The sequence below is a fragment of the Bombus flavifrons genome, chromosome 16 (assembly GCF_040668555.2).
Source record: "Bombus flavifrons isolate JBK064 chromosome 16, iyBomFlav1_principal, whole genome shotgun sequence".
In the NCBI taxonomy this organism is placed as follows: Eukaryota; Metazoa; Arthropoda; class Insecta; order Hymenoptera; family Apidae; genus Bombus; species Bombus flavifrons.
Window position 1 is genome coordinate 9,012,575 of NC_138457.1, and position 20,437 is coordinate 9,033,011.

Consider the following 20,437-nt stretch of genomic DNA (forward strand, 5'->3'; position numbering starts at 1 on the left):
TCTTCTGTACCATCTTTTCACAAGTTATGCTCTCCTGGTACAAAATTCTGGTTTTGTTCTAAAACTTTTGTTCAAATTGACATGACAGTGGAGAACAAATTCCATTAGTTAATGGATTTTTTATAATAATGATTTTTTGTGGCCATTTTTTGTATTTGCAATTGTATTTGTATTTGTTTATTTATAATTTATAATGCATCAGGATACAGGATACACAGGAAATAGATTTTAGGGTAATGGATAGTTTTACTTGTAATGTAAAGGATGGGGAATGGTGTGGAAACAGAATATGGAATATACAGGAGGATATGGAATATGCTTCAATAAATATTGCACATAGGATGTGGGAAAGAACACGTGGAAAATGTGCTATAAGATGGAAGATATGGGAAATTGGTATTAGATGTTGGGTATAGGATATACAGTATGTGAGTAATGCAGCATGAATGAAATATTCTAAAAGATAGGAAGAGAAAATCATTGGATTTATTACCTACCTGTGTTCCTGCTGATGAAACAAAATTCCAACAAAATTGCAGGGAAGAAGGAAGTAGAAGGTATTATATTTTAGTTACCTTTGGTTCTACCAACCATGAACTTCATGGCAGAATGCAAGTAAGGATACTGTTATATTTAGAATTTTTACATTTTATTCCCACACTATCCAAATGCAAATTTTCATAGATTTCTGTACAACTAAATTATTAAAATACTTCAAATTATAACAATCTTGATTCAGCGATAACTGTGGGAAATATTAATTAATAGACTGCAGACGTCTATGTATTTATAAGAAATTTAAATACGCAAAAACGTTTAGGATGCACATAACATGAATAAAGAAACATACAAAACATAACATTCAGGTTAGATAAACCTCTGTCTAGATCCTGTACTATGTAAATTTGCATAAATATTCGTAGTATAATGATTAAGCAGTACAAAACTTTGCCAGAAGCAATGATTGTTCCTCCAAACTCTGTCTCTAAAATTTCAACAATTTCGACTGAAGGTAAAGAGAAGGGAATTAAACGTATATCTATTTCGTCTTGCTTTGCTCTTTAATTTGATCGAAAAGTTTATTAGACTCGTCCACGACGAGATGAATCACACATAAAGGATTACATACACGATTAAAACGTATCTTCTATGTACACAGCTTTTACTCATGAAAATTTTAGCCTGACACACGATGGTCAGATTCTTTTCACCCTCGATGACTTCTGTTTAACTGGCACATTCTTTCATACACACGCATGCACACACTGTACTGTCAAGTGTAACCCTCTTGCTGTGCTAGAAGACTCACACACAGTGAACCACGACGAAATAAAATTCTATAGTCTTTTGTGGTCCCATCGTGGTTACCAAACAATACGATGATTATAGTCTCTTCAAAGCACTAGGCACCACAATCCCCAATTATAGATTCCCTTTGACCATTTTTCCTCTTCCGAAAACTCTGACATTACCTGTAATTGTTGTACAAAATAATATAAATGTAAATAGATGTAGTAAACGTATTAAAGATAAATGTTAGTAACACAAAATATTTTAATTCAGTAATATGTTGAATTAAAGAAGTAATTCTATAATAAACTTGTTCATTAAAATAAATTCTTTTAGTGTACGATTTTTGATTGCAAATTGTCTTGTGCTTTAAAATAGACTTTAATAACGTACAGCGTTTCTTGCTATTTCAATTTCAAAATCACAAGGATTCTAAGATAGGAAAGAACTCACCAAACGTTGCATTTTTGAGTCGGATTCATCGGTGAGCCTGGAGGACAATTATAGGCCCTGGCAAAGTCTTCGCTATTGGACAAAGGTCCCAAAACTCTTATAGGACCCGGTGAATGAACGCTGCTTCGTATCTTCGTCAATGCATCCTCTGGTCTCATGGATCCACACCATATTTGTGCATAGTTCAAGAAGAACAGCTGATCGTGAGTGAGATTCACACCAGGAAGCATCGGTTCTTCACCGTGTATCGACATCCACTTCTTATATGCCTGAAACGCAATAAAAAAATATAGGATTCATTAAACGATTTTAAACTGTATTAAGAAAATACTGATTCTATAAAAAAAATTCTAATTTCATTAAGAGAATACTGATTTTAACAAAGACGAACATGCGACTCTATATTTCACATTGCAAAAATAAATATTATTCAGTTTGCAGTAGAAATAGTAGAATAATTGGAAAGTTCAATATTTCTATTTCTTTATTTTTTCTACTGTTCTTGTTGTTATTACTTTACCTACTTTACTTTATTTTTACTTTATTCTCAAGAATAATGGACATTTTATTTCCTATTTCAAAGATGAGCAATATGAGAAAAAAAAGAAGAAATATGAAACAGAGTAAAAGGAATATATGATAGAAACTGCAACAAATATATGCAATAAAGTAAGTTACCCTGAATGACTGTTTGAGTCCTCCATTATCAGCGATATTCTCTCCCTGAGTCATCCTCCCATTGATATACAGATCAACTTCCTGCAGCTTGTATCTAGAGTACTGATCCACAATGCACTGGGCTCTTTCTCTGAAAGCTTTCACAGTGGCGTTGTTCCACCACTGCATCATGTTTCCATCTTTGTCAAACTGACGGCCCTTGTCATCAAAACCATGAGTAATTTCATGGCCGATTACCACTCCTATTCCACCATAGTTCAATGATTTTGGAAAGTGCTGAGAGTAGAATAGTGGCTGAAGAATACCAGCTGGAAAGACTGGAATGAGAAACATTGTTGCTAGTTTAATTAAAACAGTCGAAATTTATTTGTCAGATTTAAATCTTATTGTCTAAAGAATACTATGTTCTAGAAATAAATTCTGAATGATTATGGGAACAGTTACTTTGATCAAGATTTGATACTACAATATTGATTTTATGCTATGTTAATACAACTCTAGCATTTGTAAAGTGTATTTTAATTAAATTCTAAATAATTTTAAGCAATATTATATAAATAAATTGTGAAATATTTAATTTTCTGACTTTGGGGATCATACTGTTGATACTTGACATTGTTATTTAAGAACTTTTTTTGAATTAATATCGATAGGTATAAGAAAATGAATATGAAGAATATTTCATCTTCTGTGAATAAAGGATAAACTTACCAATGTCGTTTTTATTGGGATTATAGAAGGCATTCACGACGGCTGGCTCTGTAGACCATTTGTCTTTATCAACTGGCTTCCGTAGTTTCTCTAGATTATGATAAGCGTCATATTTCAGCACAGCCAGTACATTCTCAAGGAAATGATTCTCGGTAATGTTCAACTGCAATGTGAAAGATAAGAAACAGATCGTACGTATAAAATGAAATATCATCAGTTTCGTTGGAAATTCCATTTCTTCTTCTATGCATATTTATGAAGAGATTAAGTACCATCACGTATTCCTTCGAAAGTTCCACAGGATCCTTCAGGAACTCAGGATATCCAATCCTTTCGTTCATGGAATCAGCTTTGCTTTTAGCTACGGCTCTAGTTTCATTATCCATCCAATGATTCTCAGCCAAGAGTTCATTGAACGCTTCTCGTATCGTACGAATCATTTCGAGTGCTGTCTCCTGAAAACCAAATCATCCCATTTAAAATCAACTAAAAATAACATTATTTAAATCGACAAATTACTGAATAATATCAAATTAATACCATCTATAGTAATTGTAAAAATTACTCAAATATTATATTAGCAGCTCACACACAATGATCTTTCATGTCTTATGAATTTCTATATACATATATACATACATGTATTTAAACATTTTTGAAATTGATGTTATACTATTTAAATGAATTATCATAAAATTCTGTATTTCTATATGGAAAGATTACCTTGCTCTCGTGATTGAAATTGTCACGAATAAAAAGTGCACCCACAGCCATGCCAAGCTTTTTGTTCGTCCATTCTACACATTGGGACCATCTGTCCCTCTCGCTCAGTATGCCTAACAGAATCTTCCGAAATTCGACCCTTTTCTGCTGGTACTCGTCGATCATGTGAGGCATTATCGACATCACCAATCTCCATAATATGTAATTATGTAGCGTTCTGTAAAAAATAGTTAAAAATAAGATGTAACGTTTCATCAATATCGCAATTAATTAATTTTCATTTTCGCTGACTAAATATGTATTTGAAAAATTAAAAAAAAAAATTAGAAATATCAGATATTCTTATTGAATTTTTTCCGGATATAAGATAAAACATATTAATTTCATAATAGAAATAGAAATTGAAGAAAACGCAGAATTTACTTAGAAACAGAAATTGTATAAAAATTAGAGAAGTGAATGTATCGGTAACTTTGAACATTAACGGAATACCTGCGGTCCGTTCTTTGCACGATACGGCCCATTTGCATAAAATATGGCATGGCGTATGCCACGATCGGCTCCTCTTCTGTTATGGGCGAGTTGATAAATTCTTGAAGATATTCGCGCCACTTCAGCTGCGGAATTTCACGCTGCAGCTCGCGCAGCGTCAACTTCCGGTAAATGGCAGATGTATCGTGCCTATCAGCCTCCGGTATCGACGCCTAAAATTTTCATTAAAAATAACTAGAACCGTCAAACAAAGCAATACAACGTTTCTATAACACATATCGAATTTCTGACAAAATATGAAATTCTTCAAATAGAATGATAAATAAATATCGAATAAAAAAGATCCGATAGCAGAAGAATCCCATCAATTTAATACATCAAATCAGTCAATAAACGCATATTTTTAGCTACAGAGAAATTAAGAGAAAAAAACTAATATTTTGTACTATTTTGTAAAATTTTGTACAGCTTGCTATTTTACTATTTCCATTCTGTCTGTATCAAACGATTGTTACGAATTATACGAAGCTTTTTGTAAAGAGATGCATCCGCATATGGAGCGATTTGATATTAACAAATTATCTATTGTGTCATAAATGTAACACAGGCGTACATTTGCCAACTGTTTCTCCAAATTGATCACGCGATTGAATTCTTCAGCAGCGGTTTGTGGATTAGCACCAAGCAACACGGCAACGTTCGTCATATAGCGATGATACGCCTTAAGTTGAGCCTCGCTGCTCTTCTTCAAGTAGTAGTCCCTACTTGGCAACGCCACTTGCATCTGATCCAGCTGAGGAACAATTTATAGTCGTTCGATCATTCTTCACTTGCGCAATATTGCACGAACAAAAGTAACTTCTGTTTAAATTTAAAGCACGACATCAAGTAGTTCGTATCTTCTTAATAAACAATTTTATATGTTATTTAAGTTACTGCAAAACTCCATTTATATATAGTTAATTGTAAAAAAAAAATGCACATTCACAAATTAATAATTTTGATTGACAAAAATGCATTATGATTGAAAACTAAAGTTGTATCCTAAATGGAGTTCTACTGCACGAATTTTATTATACAGTGCTCTAGAATGAACAACGTAAATCCAATTGTTATACTGTGCAGTCGTCGACCAAGGGACCTTACTTTGCCGGCGCACCTGGAGGATATTGGCAGAGGAGTTTTTGTCATCTGGACCGACCCACTGTTCTAGTAATACTCCCTCGTTGTATTCCCCTCGTAATCGACCTAATAAAACTTCGACGGGATACGGTGGTGGCTTCCAGGATGGTCCAACCACCGCTGGCCAGCCGCCAAGGAATTTCAGCGTCCTCTTCAATGGCGCGTCACCGATTTTTCTTATACGAGCTGCGAAAATAAAAGACTAGAAACACCTTCCTAGCGTGGCAACAGATTTCTTTTCTTACTTCGAAACCGAATTCGACATTACGAGAAAGGCAAGAAGAAATTCTCTTAGAGAGAAATAAGAAGAAAACAAGTTTGTTTAATGAGGATAGAAAGAGAAAAGTGTATCTAGCGAAGAAGAGAAGGACAAAAATTGTTCAATGAGATTAGAAAGGAAAGATGTTTTTAACGAGAACGAAAAGGATAGAATCTATGCAGGTAGAAAGGGAATTTTATTGGAAGAAATAGTAGGAAACGAGTTTTTTAAGAAAGCAGACAATTTAGAGATTGTTTTCAAATAGAATTCATGGAACTTGTTAGAAACACGCGATCGAAAAGCATTTTCGTTGTACCCACGGATGTCCATGCATGACTTGTAGAACATCTTCGCCTTCAGAGTAGCATTGTTATCCTCGGCGTTCGGTGATTCCTCTAGGATGCGTTTCAGAATCACTTGAAGCTGATTGGCCAGCACTTCGAACGTGCTGATGGAGCTTCGATCTTCTGGGATCACGTGACGACGATTCCACGTGCCACACGCGTACTGGAAGAAATTGACACATGGTGCTGCTGTACGATCCATCGCTGATAATAAACTGGCAGCTGAAATCGCACGATGATCGCATCAGTGAAAAGTTAGAAATGCAACTTTTGCTTACTCTACGCTATTTTGACATCCTAACCTTCCCCTGTTTCTGACGAACAGTGATTATAAGTGATTATGCCGTGATCGTATCAAAGTGACTACAAACACCTAAAAAATCATGATAAATTCGTAGAAATCGTCTAAGAGTAATTTTTAGCTCGACTATAAGCAATTACAAGGTGACTACAATTATTCAATACGACTATCTACAACTATTTACTATTACTACTACTACGACTATTTACGAGTGAGTCTGAAGCGATCGAGTGTTATCGTAACGTTACTATAATAGACTATAACGTAATTGCTTGCGTTTAACAAATTGCTTGTTAACACACGTGTGTATAAAATGACTGTATATAATGCGATTAGGGTGGTTATAACGTGGCTATAGATGACTATAATATTATATGTACGATTATCTCTGACTACTAGTTGATGGAAGAATTTTTATACTCCACGTGTAGAATTTTTCGCGGAGAAAATTTCTATCTAAGGGACATGGAATTTTGTTTTGAAGAGAGGAAATTCATCGAAATTTTCGTAGTCACGCGTTTACGCACGGTCATATTGACGAACATGCTGATATTAAATTCCGAAGCTGATATCGGCTGCAGTATCTTTGCGCAAGAACGTCAAATTGTTCTGTCACGGGCAGGAAATTGAATTCCAGCGATGGCAACGAGAGAGACGCGTCAAAGGTAACAAGATGAGAGCGTTAAAAACAAAAAAGGGAAAAAACGAAGAATATAAAAGTAAACGCGAGAGAACTCCAGATTAAACGTGTAGGTGAGCAATCATTTTGCCATAAAATCGTTCTGCGCAATCTCATTTTCTGTCAACAGGTTGGTGCCGCGACTTTCTAACCTATATCTGCTATACGTACGATCTTTTTCACGGTATTTGACGCATTCGCGTCCATTTCGCGAAAATTAGAAACTGTTCACTGTAGGTACACATATGTTTTTTTAGAATACATTACTGTAACAGTAAATTATTTTAATGGAAGATTTTTTTTCCGGAAAAATTTTCTTCGTTAATCACCAATGACACATATGTACGTTTACGTCGTTTCATATACTACGATATATTTGTAACGCGTATGTCGCGCCATTATACGTATATACTAACCTTCCCATTTTTTATAAATACTCATAGGTGCCACATTTTGTTAAGTTCGTAAGATAAATAAACTATACATACACGTTCTAGAGACGAAAGTACTTGCTCCTAGATGTTAGCAGTTCGTAATATTGCTCGCCGACGTTTAAAGGTGTAATACGAATCGTTTAATCGAAACGGGTAATTTTACGGTCGATGAATATACGACCAATCGAGCGAAGAAGATTTAACGAGGCCAACCGTGATCTGAGGATTGATTGCACTTCCGATAAACTATCTCTAACGAGTAATAACACCGCTCTAGGGCAATTTGATATCCTGTACCAAGGATTAATTAACCTTATACTATTAAAGTAATTATTATAAAAAATAAACGGTATTTTTTTAGGTACTGTAAAAATTATAATGTAGTTCTCGATTTTAGTAAGTAAACCGAGGATTGTAATGCATTAGAAATATTTCAAAATAATCGCATTTTTGGAAGTGCTTTAATGCAAAGTTGCGCTTTATTGCAAATTTACTTGCAAAAGATTTGCATTTGCACAAGCAACCTCAACCCAGTGATAATTAACATGCACGCGAATAAAAACCTACAGTCGGGAAATGTTTTCCTAATTACGTTCAACAAACACGCAAGCTCAGACTCTTTAAACACTCGTGGTTGGCGAAGAGGCTGCTGTTTTTTAAGCAATTTTAAATTCAGGTCGAGCAACTTTTTTCTCCCTCTTCCTTCTTTTTTTTTCTCTCTGTTCACAGGGACCAACCACTACGAACCACTTCGTTACCAACCCGCGACGCAGAGACACGGTAATTGTGAAATATTAAAAAAGAATTGGATTATATCTCGTACGAAGGCTATTTTCTGCTTCTCGAAATTTTAATCATCGTGAGAGATCGTTCGCTTGTCTTTTATTTTTTTAATCTAATTCCGAATTGTTCGCGAGAGGAAACTTTTATTAATTATAAAACGAGTCTCCATTTTATTATACGGGATAATTAATAATCCCCATAATTCTTCAATTAATTTCTAATAAATGAGAAGGCGAATCGATTTCTCAGATTTGTCACGGTCTTCGCTAAATAAAAAAGCCACGATAAATGGGAAAAAAGAATCTATTTAAATCATCGTATTACTCGTAAAAAATACTACAACCGTTCCTCTATTTTTTTCGAAAGCCTACGTCTTACAAAAAAAAGAAGAGGAAAAAGAAAACAATTACCATGGTACGCAACTGAATTCATGATGCATATAATTCGCTGATTAATTTTATACGAACAAACGGATCAAATAAATCGAGTGATTTCTGGCGTGATCAGGGTGATTCATTCGGCTGATAAATAAACGAAAATTCGCTCTGCCTTGCTGTGTTGCTGCGAATAAATAAGTAATCAGGAATGTGGCTGCTTGTTCTGGGATTGGCCGCGTTTCCACTGCAATTAAACCGCACGATGCCGTATCTTCAGCGGGTCGGATAGCGGATTTCCCGACAAATGAAAATGCAATCGCAGGCCAACCTCTCGGTCAGCAGGCAATTCCATTGGGAATGCTTAATCCGATTTGTAGTCGTGTGTGAGAGGAGCACGCGTTTGTCGCGGGACAAACACAATTCCTACCGACCACCAATCAGTTCTCACTGATCTGATTTCATTTACCTCCGCTCGGATATTGGCTGGTGATATTTCGCTCTGTCTATGATCGAATATCCGATCCCCCCTCGTCCTTTTTTTTCGTAGAAATTGGTTCGATATCCAGTTGGTCGTCATCCCGATTCTACGTTAATTGCGTTAGATATGAATATTTGGAAAAAATCTGCGGACTCTATGAATAACTAATATTTGGGTACTGGCTTAATATCTGGCTTAATCTGGTCTTTAATATCTGGGTTTTTTTCCAATTATCTCTTCTTTTGTTCTTTAATTATCCGGAGAATTTTTCCGCGGCTTGGCGTTCATGGGATTTTCTGGCGTGTTTGCAACGTAAAGAAGAATTTTTGCAAAATAGTTTTATTCAAATTTTGTCATTACCTGTTCTCACGCATTTCTCTGTTACGCAAATGTTTGGAAAAAATCTGGAAACTCTATGAATAACCAATACTTGGATACTGGCTTAATCTGGTCTTTAATATCTGGTTTTTTCCAATTATCTCTTCTTTTGTTCTTTAATTATCCGGAGAATTTTTCCGCGGCTTGGCGTTCATGGGATTTTCTGGCGTGTTTGCAACGTAAAGAAGAATTTTTGCAAAATAGTTTTATTCAAATTTTGTCATTACCTGTTCTCACGCATTCTTCTGTCATGCAAATGTTTGGACCTGTAACAAAGAGAATATACGTCCAACTAACCACTATCATCACAAGCGTCCAAAATTTAATCTCGTTCTAAAGGATATACAATAAAAGATTGTTTACTGTTATCAAAATGTAAATAATTCAGTGAGAATCGTGTGCACAGTGTCGAGAGGAAAGGAAGCAATTTTCCATGTCATTGATACGGACCCACAAAGCAGCATTGCAACGACAAGAAAAAACAATTTTCTGCTTCCATAAACTTCCATAAAATTTGTCGATGCTACTAAAAAATCACTATAATATTTCACTATATCACAAACGCGGGAAATGATTAAGTAATCCTTAATATTTGCAATGGTCTGTAATAAATCATTTATTAGAGGAAAGTATTATTATGTATATAAAAAAAATATTTTTTCGAACCGTTTTTTAATCCAACGTTCATAGATGTCGTTAAAGTGATTAATTTTATCAGTGGCTATGAGGTAACACAGGCCTTTTCGAGTAGAACCTGATAACCTCGACTCGATTCGATTCGGTTGATTGATGTTCCCTTCTGACACGAGCTGTTGAACATTGAAAGCCATTTGCTGTTTCTCCTTTTTACGTAATTTTCTTTCCTCTCCGTGTGTAATAATGGTTATAAATTACAGATATCAAAGCAACATTTATCAAGAAATTCCTCGAGATATCTCTAAAATAGTATTTATCGATAAATCACTATATGGAATTATCCTTGTAAGGCACTAAACAATTGTCGTGGAGGTTATGCAAAGCAAATGAAAATTGAATTTTTCTAATGACACCGTACATTTTAAATCCGCTGTTTCTTTCATATTACTGTCTCTATTGGTTATATTATCGTTTGCATTATGCTGGGGAATTTCATTAATACTTTACTGTCATGACAGTTTACAATCTATTGGGTTGGCAACTAAGGGATACTTAGTTTCCAAGCCAAATCTGTACGAATTACTATAATAAAAATTTGGTCAAGAATTTTTATCGTTATTTATTTATTAATGCGGAGAGAATTATAATTAATTGCAATCAACTAGAGAATTCTAGTAATGAAACGCCTGGTGTGGCTCTGTTGTCGAAAAAGAAACTTTTGTTATTAGAATGTAAGATTTATTTTCTTTGTATAATAAAGGAGAAAAGAATAGTTTCCTCGAGTAATTTCACGCGAGGACGCGCTCTTTTCCGCAATCTTCTTTTAAAAGTCTCTCACCAATTTGTAATTAAACTCTGCTGAAAGAAATTCTTGTGAGAGTCAAGATTGCAAAGAGATTTGTGCGAAAACAGTGCAAACTTTCCAATGAAAGCTCCTAAGACTTTGTTCTTTGTGCTTCGATGCATTGTATTTCTGTTTTACGTTGTTTTCAAAAAAAGATTTATACTTTTTTAGAATATATTACACTTCGATATATGACGTCATATCTATATTCCGCCATTTAAACCTGTGTCTATATATTAACATCTAACCTATTTCGAACCATTTTTAAATATACACATTAAGCTATTTTCATACATAACTCCATGTTGAATTTTTATACTAAAATAAGATATACCAAATATAATATCTCTGTTACGCTAAACTAAAAAATACCTTGCGTAAATTCTCATCAATTTCGCTTCAATCCTCTGTAACACTAACCCAACCATTTTAACACCAATGTAACTAATTTTAATTCCGGATCAATCTACCAAGAACAGCTTAAAACCAATATATTGCAACATCTAGCCACTACACTAGCGCACTCTATGCCACTATCTACCCTAACTCGTTCTCCGTCGCGCTCGATCAAACGCTAACTCACTCTAATTCTACGTGCAATCTTCGGATCAACTCAATAGACTCGTATTGCTATTCTTCGACACCTAGATCCCACGTCAACGCGCTTCACACCTAAATCCACGCGGAGTACGGCGTATGACAGTGAAGCTGGCCGTTGTCAGCCGCTTAATTAATCGCTACCATCGGAACTAATCGTGTCATTTAGGGCTAATTCAACTTACGGGGCTCCTGCACGCATTCGCGGCTCGTGTTCAACGCCAATAGCAGTAGAATGAAAAGACAAGTGGCAAAAAGAGTGACGGCGAGCACACCGAGCAATTGCTGCCTGTTGGCTGGCCCTCTTCGTCTGATCGACGTCGCGCGCGTTATTCCGAGAGGCTTCCGATTGTTTCCTGAATGCTGCAGAACCGTCGTCGTGGTGTTTCCGCGGGGACCATAAGTCACCTGTGATGGAAAAGATGTTAGACGCCTCTATTTATGATTTATGAGTCGTAGGAAATTTTGCCTTTCCTTCTTTTGTGTAGGTGTGACACGAAGATTGATGAGACTGTGATTATGGTATAGGAATGGTGTAAAAATAAAACTGTCCTAAAGAGGGATATAAGACTGTTCGAGGAATCTTTTAGTAAAGATATTTTTGTAAGATTTTGGAAGCTCGGGGAATCTTTTAGAAATACTTGGATTTCTTCTTGTGACAATTTGGAAACTTGGCAACTTTTTAAGAATTTGGAAATTTGAGAAATATTTCAAGGTTGTCCGAGTGTTTTTCTTTACCAACATGGAAGCTTTGTAATTTCTTAAAAATATTTAGATCTGTCTTTTTAGGAATTTCAAAGCATTCGAAATCTTTTTGGAAAGAATAATTATTTATATTCTGTAAAGATCAATTTTTCGTTTAATTCACGCAATGAGATTCTATTGAACATTAAAGAACCCTTATAATAAGCTGCTATTGAAAATCGCGCCTTAAGATTCTCTTTCTCACGTTTCGAACTCTCTCATAAAGGAATCGTCGTGCCAAAGAACCTCGTCAATTTCGCTTTACAAAACATACTCGCCACCACCCAGTCCGTTACCAATTATTATTCCATTCATGATTCTAATAAATAATAAGAATTCTTATAAAGATCGTACTAGACCATATATTTTAATGCAACAAATACATTGGCACTGCCATTGACAAATATAAAAGAGTAAATAGCTAAGATTATTGGTAGAATGGATTTTTATAGAGGAACAAAAGCGAGGGTAGTACAGCTGAGTGATACATATCTGAGATTAGGGAAGGTTAGGATACCTGCTTATTTGCTAATTTATGGTTTCACTGAAGATGGTATACCTGAATGATACACGTGCGGAATCAGGAAAGGTTAGGATACTCTGTGTATTCGTTAATTTATGGCTGCATTGGCGCCACACTCGTATCAAAATATCCTCTCTCAAGACAATTAACAAATCCAAATACTTGTATTCTCAAACAATTAACAGCATCAATGGAATAAATGAACAAGACAGACCTACAAAACATTAATCCCACAAATTAGCATTCTAAAGCCACAAAATATTAACCCAAGGAATAAGCAGTCGAAAGGACGAATAATAAATCATTTTTACCAAATTACTGCTTCCAACCCCTAAGTAATGAAAATTTCTTACCTGAAGGTGATTGGTGGTAGACGTCTCCTGGCCGGAACCTCCGGTTATCTCATTCTGCTCGACGATCACGCTCGCCTTCAGGTATCCGTTGTTGCTTTCAGCCTTCATCCTCCCTCTACCCGTGCTACCGAATCCCTGGATCAACTGCAGTAGCTGGACACTGAACCGAATTTCAAGCGACTATCTGTGTCAACGACCGGTGTAACGTTGGCATCGCGGCTGTTCTCGATCCGCCGCAGCCAATCGACCATTGATCGTTGCTCAACGACCACCCTTTCAAACCTTCTTTATTGTTTCAACTTGTTTATCTTTGTATTCAACACTCGAAACAGAGAAGGCTAACAATCGATCGCTTTATCAAAAGACTCTTGTATACACTTTTATGGTATTACTTTGCGATTGTCAATTTTCCCTGTTGCTTATCGGCCGATAGAGAGGAAGATCTTGAACGACGATGTCTTTTTTTGTTTATCAAGTGTTGTTGGTCAGATGTTGATGGTCAATTGCCAGTCCATCGTCAGGATGACAAAGAGAAGCCGAGGATTAGTTGGTTGGCTCAGGTCGGACAGCTTTTCTGTTCCGAAAGGATCTGTGACCGCTGTGCTACTGACGAGTACCACCGACACCTAGCACTCTCGCACCACCTCCGTTGTACCTGCCCCCTCCACTCGCCCTCTTCCTCACCCTCAACCCTCGATTTTGTTTACAACGAGAGTCAGGCGACAGGGGTGGGGATTCTGGGCACACCGTCGCCTTTTCTGAGAAGTTCATACGATTTCTTGTTAGTTTTCGATGGTTCTTGATGTTTATGATTTTCGTGCTAGGTTATGGTTCCTATGGTATTTGTAAATGAGAGTTTTCGTCCTTGTCTAATTGCCCTCTTGTCTGTAACTTTGTTTTCTTAACCTGTTTCGTTTCACTTTTATGAGAAATCTATAGAATTTGTAATTCTCGATTGTATTGATTTTTTTATTGGTGGTTCTGCGATTAATCAGATTCCTGAATGACTGTCGTTTGCTAACGTGACTTATTATTCTTTGTTATTCTTATTATTTTGGGTTCTCCTACTCGTTGATTCGTGATTGCTAACTCGTGTCATAATTTCTAACTGATAGTTTCTATTAATATGATTTATTTATTTAAAAAATGATTTTCAGTCTACGTTATACGTGACAATATATTGTTATTATATAATGTTATTCTTATTATTTTGGGTTCTCCTACTCGTTGATTCGTGATTGCTAACTCGTGTGATAATTTCTAACTGATAGTTTCTATTAATATGATTTATTTATTTAAAAAATGATTTTCAGTCTACGTTATACGTGACAATATATCGAAACACAAATAAAAAAGTTTTTAAGAAAACAGTAAAGATGTATATATTGCACATAATAATAAAACCAACTAAATGATAAATCTAACTACACCCCATTCTACTGTATCAATGAAATGGTGGCCGTTTTTCATTCGATGTTCAAATAATCGTCCATGGAACGTGGTATCAATGTTTCTCAAGTATCTGCAACCGTTTTACCTGGGGTGACACGGATCGCTGATCAGAGGGGTGCGTACATCGACATCGTCGTTCGCTTGCTCCACAAATTCACCCTCCTCCACGTTCCACCCCCCTTCCCTGCCCATTGTTCGAGACATTTTCGCGTTGCCAATTTTCTTCGGTTCCTTACAGAAAATGACGTTCACCTCTCGACAAAATAGTCTGTAAATAAATAACAAATTTGTCAGTATAAATATAATTTCTAATGGCCCATTTAAACTATACTGACAATCTTCTTTTTTTTTTTTTTTTTTTTTTTAATAATCAAAATTATTTTCTTTTTTTGTACTAATAATCGTATAAGAGACAATTTAGACAGTTTTCTTAACGAGGATATCCAGGAGAGTGCTAATATATGAATAATTAATTCGAAGTTAGTTGCAAAATGAAAATGCTGTCCATGCAGCTTTAGCATCGATCGATGTCTCGGTTTTTCTATTAATAAATCTAGTTTATATCAATTCATGTGATACGAAGTATGGTTATTTTAGAGTAGCCTAAGAATCTCTCAAGTATTTTAGTATTTTCTGCTTTTCTTTCTTCCCTCCGTCCTCTTTATCTCTTTCTAGTGTCGATTTATGCTAGAAAAAGTTTTGTATTTTATTTTCAAGCGAAACATAAGTTGAGGTTATCCATGAAAAAATATAGAAATTCGTAAAAAGGAGATAAAGTCTTTAGAGCATGAAAAATGTACTACGAATCTCGAAAAATCTGGTATAGGTAAATAATACAATTTCTAATCCGAAAAAAACCTGTGGAATGACAGATTTGTTCGACTGTTAAATCCTCTAGAATTTATGGCTTTTTTGTCTAGCATAACTCTTCGCTAGCTATACTTATCTCACTGGAACGATCTAAAGAGCGACGCACTTCTTTGGTATTCTACAATTATAGAGATATATTTATTAAAACTTTTGTCAATAAGTTTTTATTTAAAATATAATAACTATTTGTTTAATATTTTTGGAATGAAAAATTCTGTTTGACAATTTTTACATTTTTACAGAATAATTTTCCATTTACAGTCCTGTACAGTGTATCAAAAATGGTGTGATTAAATTTTTAAATTATCTGGGTTTATCGAAAACAAAATGAGAGAGATGTCGTGTGCCAAATAGTGTTAAAAGCTGCTTGCTAATTCAAGATGCATTCAACAAGCGGTTGATCAGGTTAACCGCGTTATTGATGAATATTTGCGATGCACTTTACCCCCGCAAAATCGAGGCGCGGTTGCGCTTCCAGCTAAGTGGTTGAACAAGCTGGGAAATTTTACGCCACAAATATTTTATTTGCAAAATAATAAATATGTAATTAACATCCTCGTTCGCGTAGTTTCATTTTCGAGATAAAATTAACTAAATAATTACAGAGGGTGGATTTATTACATTTGAGGTTAATTTTGTTAGATTTAAAATATCTTTTTTGCAAAAAATTCCGAGATCTGTTTTAGATATCCTGAGTCATACTAATTATAGTTTGATCCATTTAACCTCATTTTTGTAAAGAAAGAAAATAGATAGTAAAAGGATAATATAGAAAACAACGAAGCGAATTTTTTGGATAATAATTGTTTATTGTTAAATTTATAAAAAGAGGCTCGTGAAATCGAATTTTCTGAAAAAATATCAAATACGAAATACCACCATGCAGAAGACAGAAAATTTGGAATAAAATATTCATTCATATTTTATATCATTCTTAATTAATATTATATTAAAATTAATACAATATATTGAATTACGACGATCGTAAATCGACGAGAACAGTGTCTACTTTCGTATTAAACGAATTATTAATAAACTGTAATAACGTACATACATACGTACGTATATTATACCAAAGAAGGTTGTTTTTTCACGTGAATTTAACCTCTCAACCATGCTCTGTGTGTATGTCAAGTGGTTAGTCGTCGAAAACGTTGCGAAGTGCCTCCACTGTGAAATTCAAGCAGCTGAACGGGAGGGTGGCATGCTGAGTGCCACTCTCGCGAGCATTTCCAATTGTTTACACGATATCATGATGCAACAAGCGGCATCGCGAATTCAACGCGTTGTCCAAGCACCAATCAACACTTCGATGTCCATTAAACACCAGACGAACAAATTAATTTACACCTTTCGAAATATCCGCTTGAAACTGCGTAGAAAACAAACAAACTACCGCTGTTGAAGAAGAAGAACAAATTTTTTTCCAACTCCCAGATTTATCTTGTTTTACGAAAATGTCGAATCGGTATTTTACAAAAATACTAATTCTACAATTTTATCGTAATTGACGATAGTTTTCGTATATTTCGTAATGTCTATAAAATAAATTTCGACGATAGAAAATAAACTTTGTACTTTCCTTTCTTAGTGACGGTGCAACTATCTTTGGGTTTTCGTCAATTTTTTTTTTTTTTTTTTCTAAAAAATAAACAGGCTTATCGTTTGTAGGTTATTTTTCCGGGCGGAAAGCCGGGAAAAAAACGCGAACACGGACGACGGTCAATGTTGGACTGCCGATAGAATTTCGGCGCGACTGCGCGAATCAACGGCGCACCTTTTCTATCTTTTTTTCGCGGACACGTCGCACGTTTTTGAACGTTTTCAAAATATATATACATGTTCGCAAGATCTTAAAATAGCTGAGGAACTTAATACAGGGAATCGAGAATGTCTGGAAACTTGTTTCGTTCGATGAATTTGTAGTTTTCTGGAGCATTCTTAATGGAATCATTTAGAGGAAATATGCCAATTGGGGCGTGGAATTTTATGGTGTTTGATTTCAACGACGTGGCTTTGATTTACTCGTTCATGGAACTGAAAGGGTAAATTCGACGTCTTTCTTTCCATCTGACGAACTACTTTAACAGTTACTATTTTCAAATTTGAAAAATATATAATAAAAAATATATATATAATAAAATATCAACAAAAAATAAATATTGGGAATTGAAATTTATGATATTTACGACAGCTTGAATTGTAAAATTAAGAAATAGATAGAAATAAAATAACGTATTAAAAATAATTGATTGTTTCGTTCAGACGAAGGGAATGACAATTATAATTGAAATAAACTAAGAATTGCGTGTACGATAAATTGGAAAAAAAGTTTGAAGAATTGTTGAAAGATTCTTCTTGAGATGCCTTACCAGCAAAACTGTTTCTATTTGTCTCTCCATTTATGTGGTCATTCTCTGTTGCTGTTGCTGCTGCGGCTGTGACTGCGTTTCACGAAGCTGTTGCTGGTACAAGTCGATATCAAGCATGCGCCGTCATTGTGAATTCACGTCATTATCGTAATCTTAAGAAATCATATATACGAGCCTATAATTTCCAAACTATTTGCAATCTAATAACTTCATACTAAATTTCAGCAAAAAAATTTCATTTATCGTGAAAAGAATTAAATGTTTATTTCAATCAATATCCTGAATAAAAAATTCCTTCGATTTAATATCTAGAATATTTAATTAATAATAATTAATTCAACCATTTTATTGTCCCTTTATTTTTCCTTTTCTATTTTTTGAACGTTAAAATGAATAATTAAAATACAAGTCCCTCGCAAATATGTAATTTACTATTTTCGTATCGATAAAACGATTCGTATCTAATACATTGTGAAATATAATTAATAAAAATAGAATTCTAATTAACAAAATCTTCCAAATTTAAAATTCCAAATTTATATATTCCATTCTTGTAAATTCCAGTCCATTAAAGCTACGAGGCGCTGTAATAAGTTTCAAGGTGTTATAATAAGTTTCCCTGCTGCAGCGAGGCTCAAAATAAGGTTAGGTTCGGCGTGAAAAAGACACAGGTATAATAATGTATGCAAGATTTCATCTTGCATGCAGAGAGACTCAAGCGGCGTTGAGACGTTTTTTAAACGGTGGAACGAATTTGCAACCTGTTTTTGAATTATTGAACAGGGGTGACGCAACGTCGGGACGCGCCATGAATTCATTATGGTATACGCAAAAGGCGGTCGACTTGTCTGATGGTTAAAATGCGAGAGAGGGACTCGTTCATGGCACACGACCGATGTGGGTGGGTGACACAATAACGATAATTATCACCTTAGTAATTAGCATTGTTACCATTCGTGGCCCGTGCACCGGATCTTCGGGTCAAAAATGTGGTACGTATTATTCCCCCGCTTAAATCCATTCTGTTTATCCCTCTGAGTGTATTTATTGCACGATAATACATTAGAAATTAATAATATTTGAATAATATTTATTATTACATGAATTATATTTTTGTTGGTGTATTCTACAATATTACGTAATTTTATATGTATACAGCGAGGGGGTTAGGTTTTAACCAAAATCATTGGCACACAATTGTATTTGTTATATTAATTAATTACTATCGTCACGCTTAACAATACTTTTCTCCCCAGTACCTTTGCTAGATCAAGAAAAATTTGATAACCATATTACAAACTTTCATCCTTTTAATTGTAGTTTTTATCTTATCCCATTCTTGTTCTGAACAACTCTGATGTTTGTGATGTGTTATTAAAAGAAGGAAATACTCTTCTGCATGCAGTGTTTCTGAAACATCCTGTAGAAACATCGTGCCAATATCCTTCAAAAGTAAAAAATTTCTTCTCAAGTTACACAGATATAAAATTAAAGCAAAACAAATCTAAAAAAACAAATCTTCGAACGAACTGAAGTCTTTAAAAATTCTCAAAACATCTGTAATTTTGTTGTCGTTATAAATAATAGAAGTTTTGTGTCTTAGCTTCAATATATTCCGTGAAATCTATGTTACTCAATGCTTTTGCGCACATTATTACTGATAAGTTTGTTATCTCTATCGATGTATATATGTCCAAGTTTTCCTTGAAAAAATGGGTTAATATTAAAGACTAATAATATAACGTAGTACCGGTTATCCAATTTCTCTTGATATTAAACCACTAAAACAATGGTTAATTGAGGTAAGTTTACAATAAACAAAAATAAATATACTATATTCATTAAGAATCATTCATTAAAAGTAATAAAATATAATTTCCAGTGATAATTTATTTATCGCGAATTTTATACTATACTATATTCACGAAAATCATCAATATCATATTTTTATATTCTTTACGCTATAACTTTAATTTTTCAACAAAACTAAAATTTAATTTATACACTTTCCTTTTAAAGTCTCGAATCTTTCTCACAATAATTAAAATGCCATTATCCGTAAATTGCGTAATTTTTTACTATAGAAAAATAACATGCTTGTACATTTCTGCCATTCTCCTGCTATCATATAAATAAAAGTTAAAAAAAAAAAAAATTTACAAAGATATATCACACGCGCTGTAAATAAAAAGCAAAGATAGTTTTAAGATAAGATTAAACACCCTATAATCAACGCAAGGATTTGAACATTCGCGCGCCCTTCGTGTTGTTATAGCACCACGCTGCTCTATCTAGTAACTTTCCTTGCTCTCAAAGTATCTGTAAACTTCACTTCCAAAAATTTCCACAAAATTTCCAAATAATCTTCCACTTCTCTACAAATTCTACAAACCAAAATCTTTTACAAAATCTCGTGCAAACTTCTCAATCAAAATATCTAACATTCTGGTGTGTAATTTAGTGGATCGATTTCTGCAACGTGAT

The 20,437-nt window shown here is 34.5% G+C and overlaps 1 protein-coding gene across 3 annotated transcripts; it reads right to left on the reverse strand.

The window, feature by feature from the left end:
• Window positions 1–1,038: 1,038 nt before the first annotated feature.
• LOC138187948 (neprilysin-1) lies at window positions 1,039–18,076 on the reverse strand. 3 transcript variants are annotated; one of them, XM_069129253.1, is made up of 15 exons: window positions 17,954–18,076; window positions 14,797–14,979; window positions 13,260–14,017; window positions 11,825–12,047; window positions 9,790–9,828; window positions 6,109–6,354; window positions 5,507–5,715; window positions 4,961–5,140; window positions 4,348–4,559; window positions 3,856–4,072; window positions 3,405–3,587; window positions 3,133–3,295; window positions 2,422–2,738; window positions 1,744–2,012; window positions 1,039–1,472 (listed from the first exon to the last, which is right to left on the reverse strand). In XM_069129253.1, the coding sequence occupies exons 3-15, from the start codon at window positions 13,365–13,367 to the stop codon at window positions 1,469–1,471; spliced, it is 2,370 nt and encodes a 789-aa protein (XP_068985354.1). In that variant the 5' UTR covers window positions 13,368–14,017; window positions 14,797–14,979; window positions 17,954–18,076; the 3' UTR covers window positions 1,039–1,468. The 3 variants fall into 3 exon arrangements, with proteins under 3 accessions (XP_068985354.1, XP_068985355.1, XP_068985356.1); XM_069129254.1 differs by lacking the exon at window positions 17,954–18,076 and adding an exon at window positions 16,644–17,317; XM_069129255.1 differs by lacking the exons at window positions 9,790–9,828; window positions 11,825–12,047; window positions 13,260–14,017; window positions 14,797–14,979; window positions 17,954–18,076 and adding an exon at window positions 9,545–9,763.
• Window positions 18,077–20,437: the final 2,361 nt, after the last annotated feature.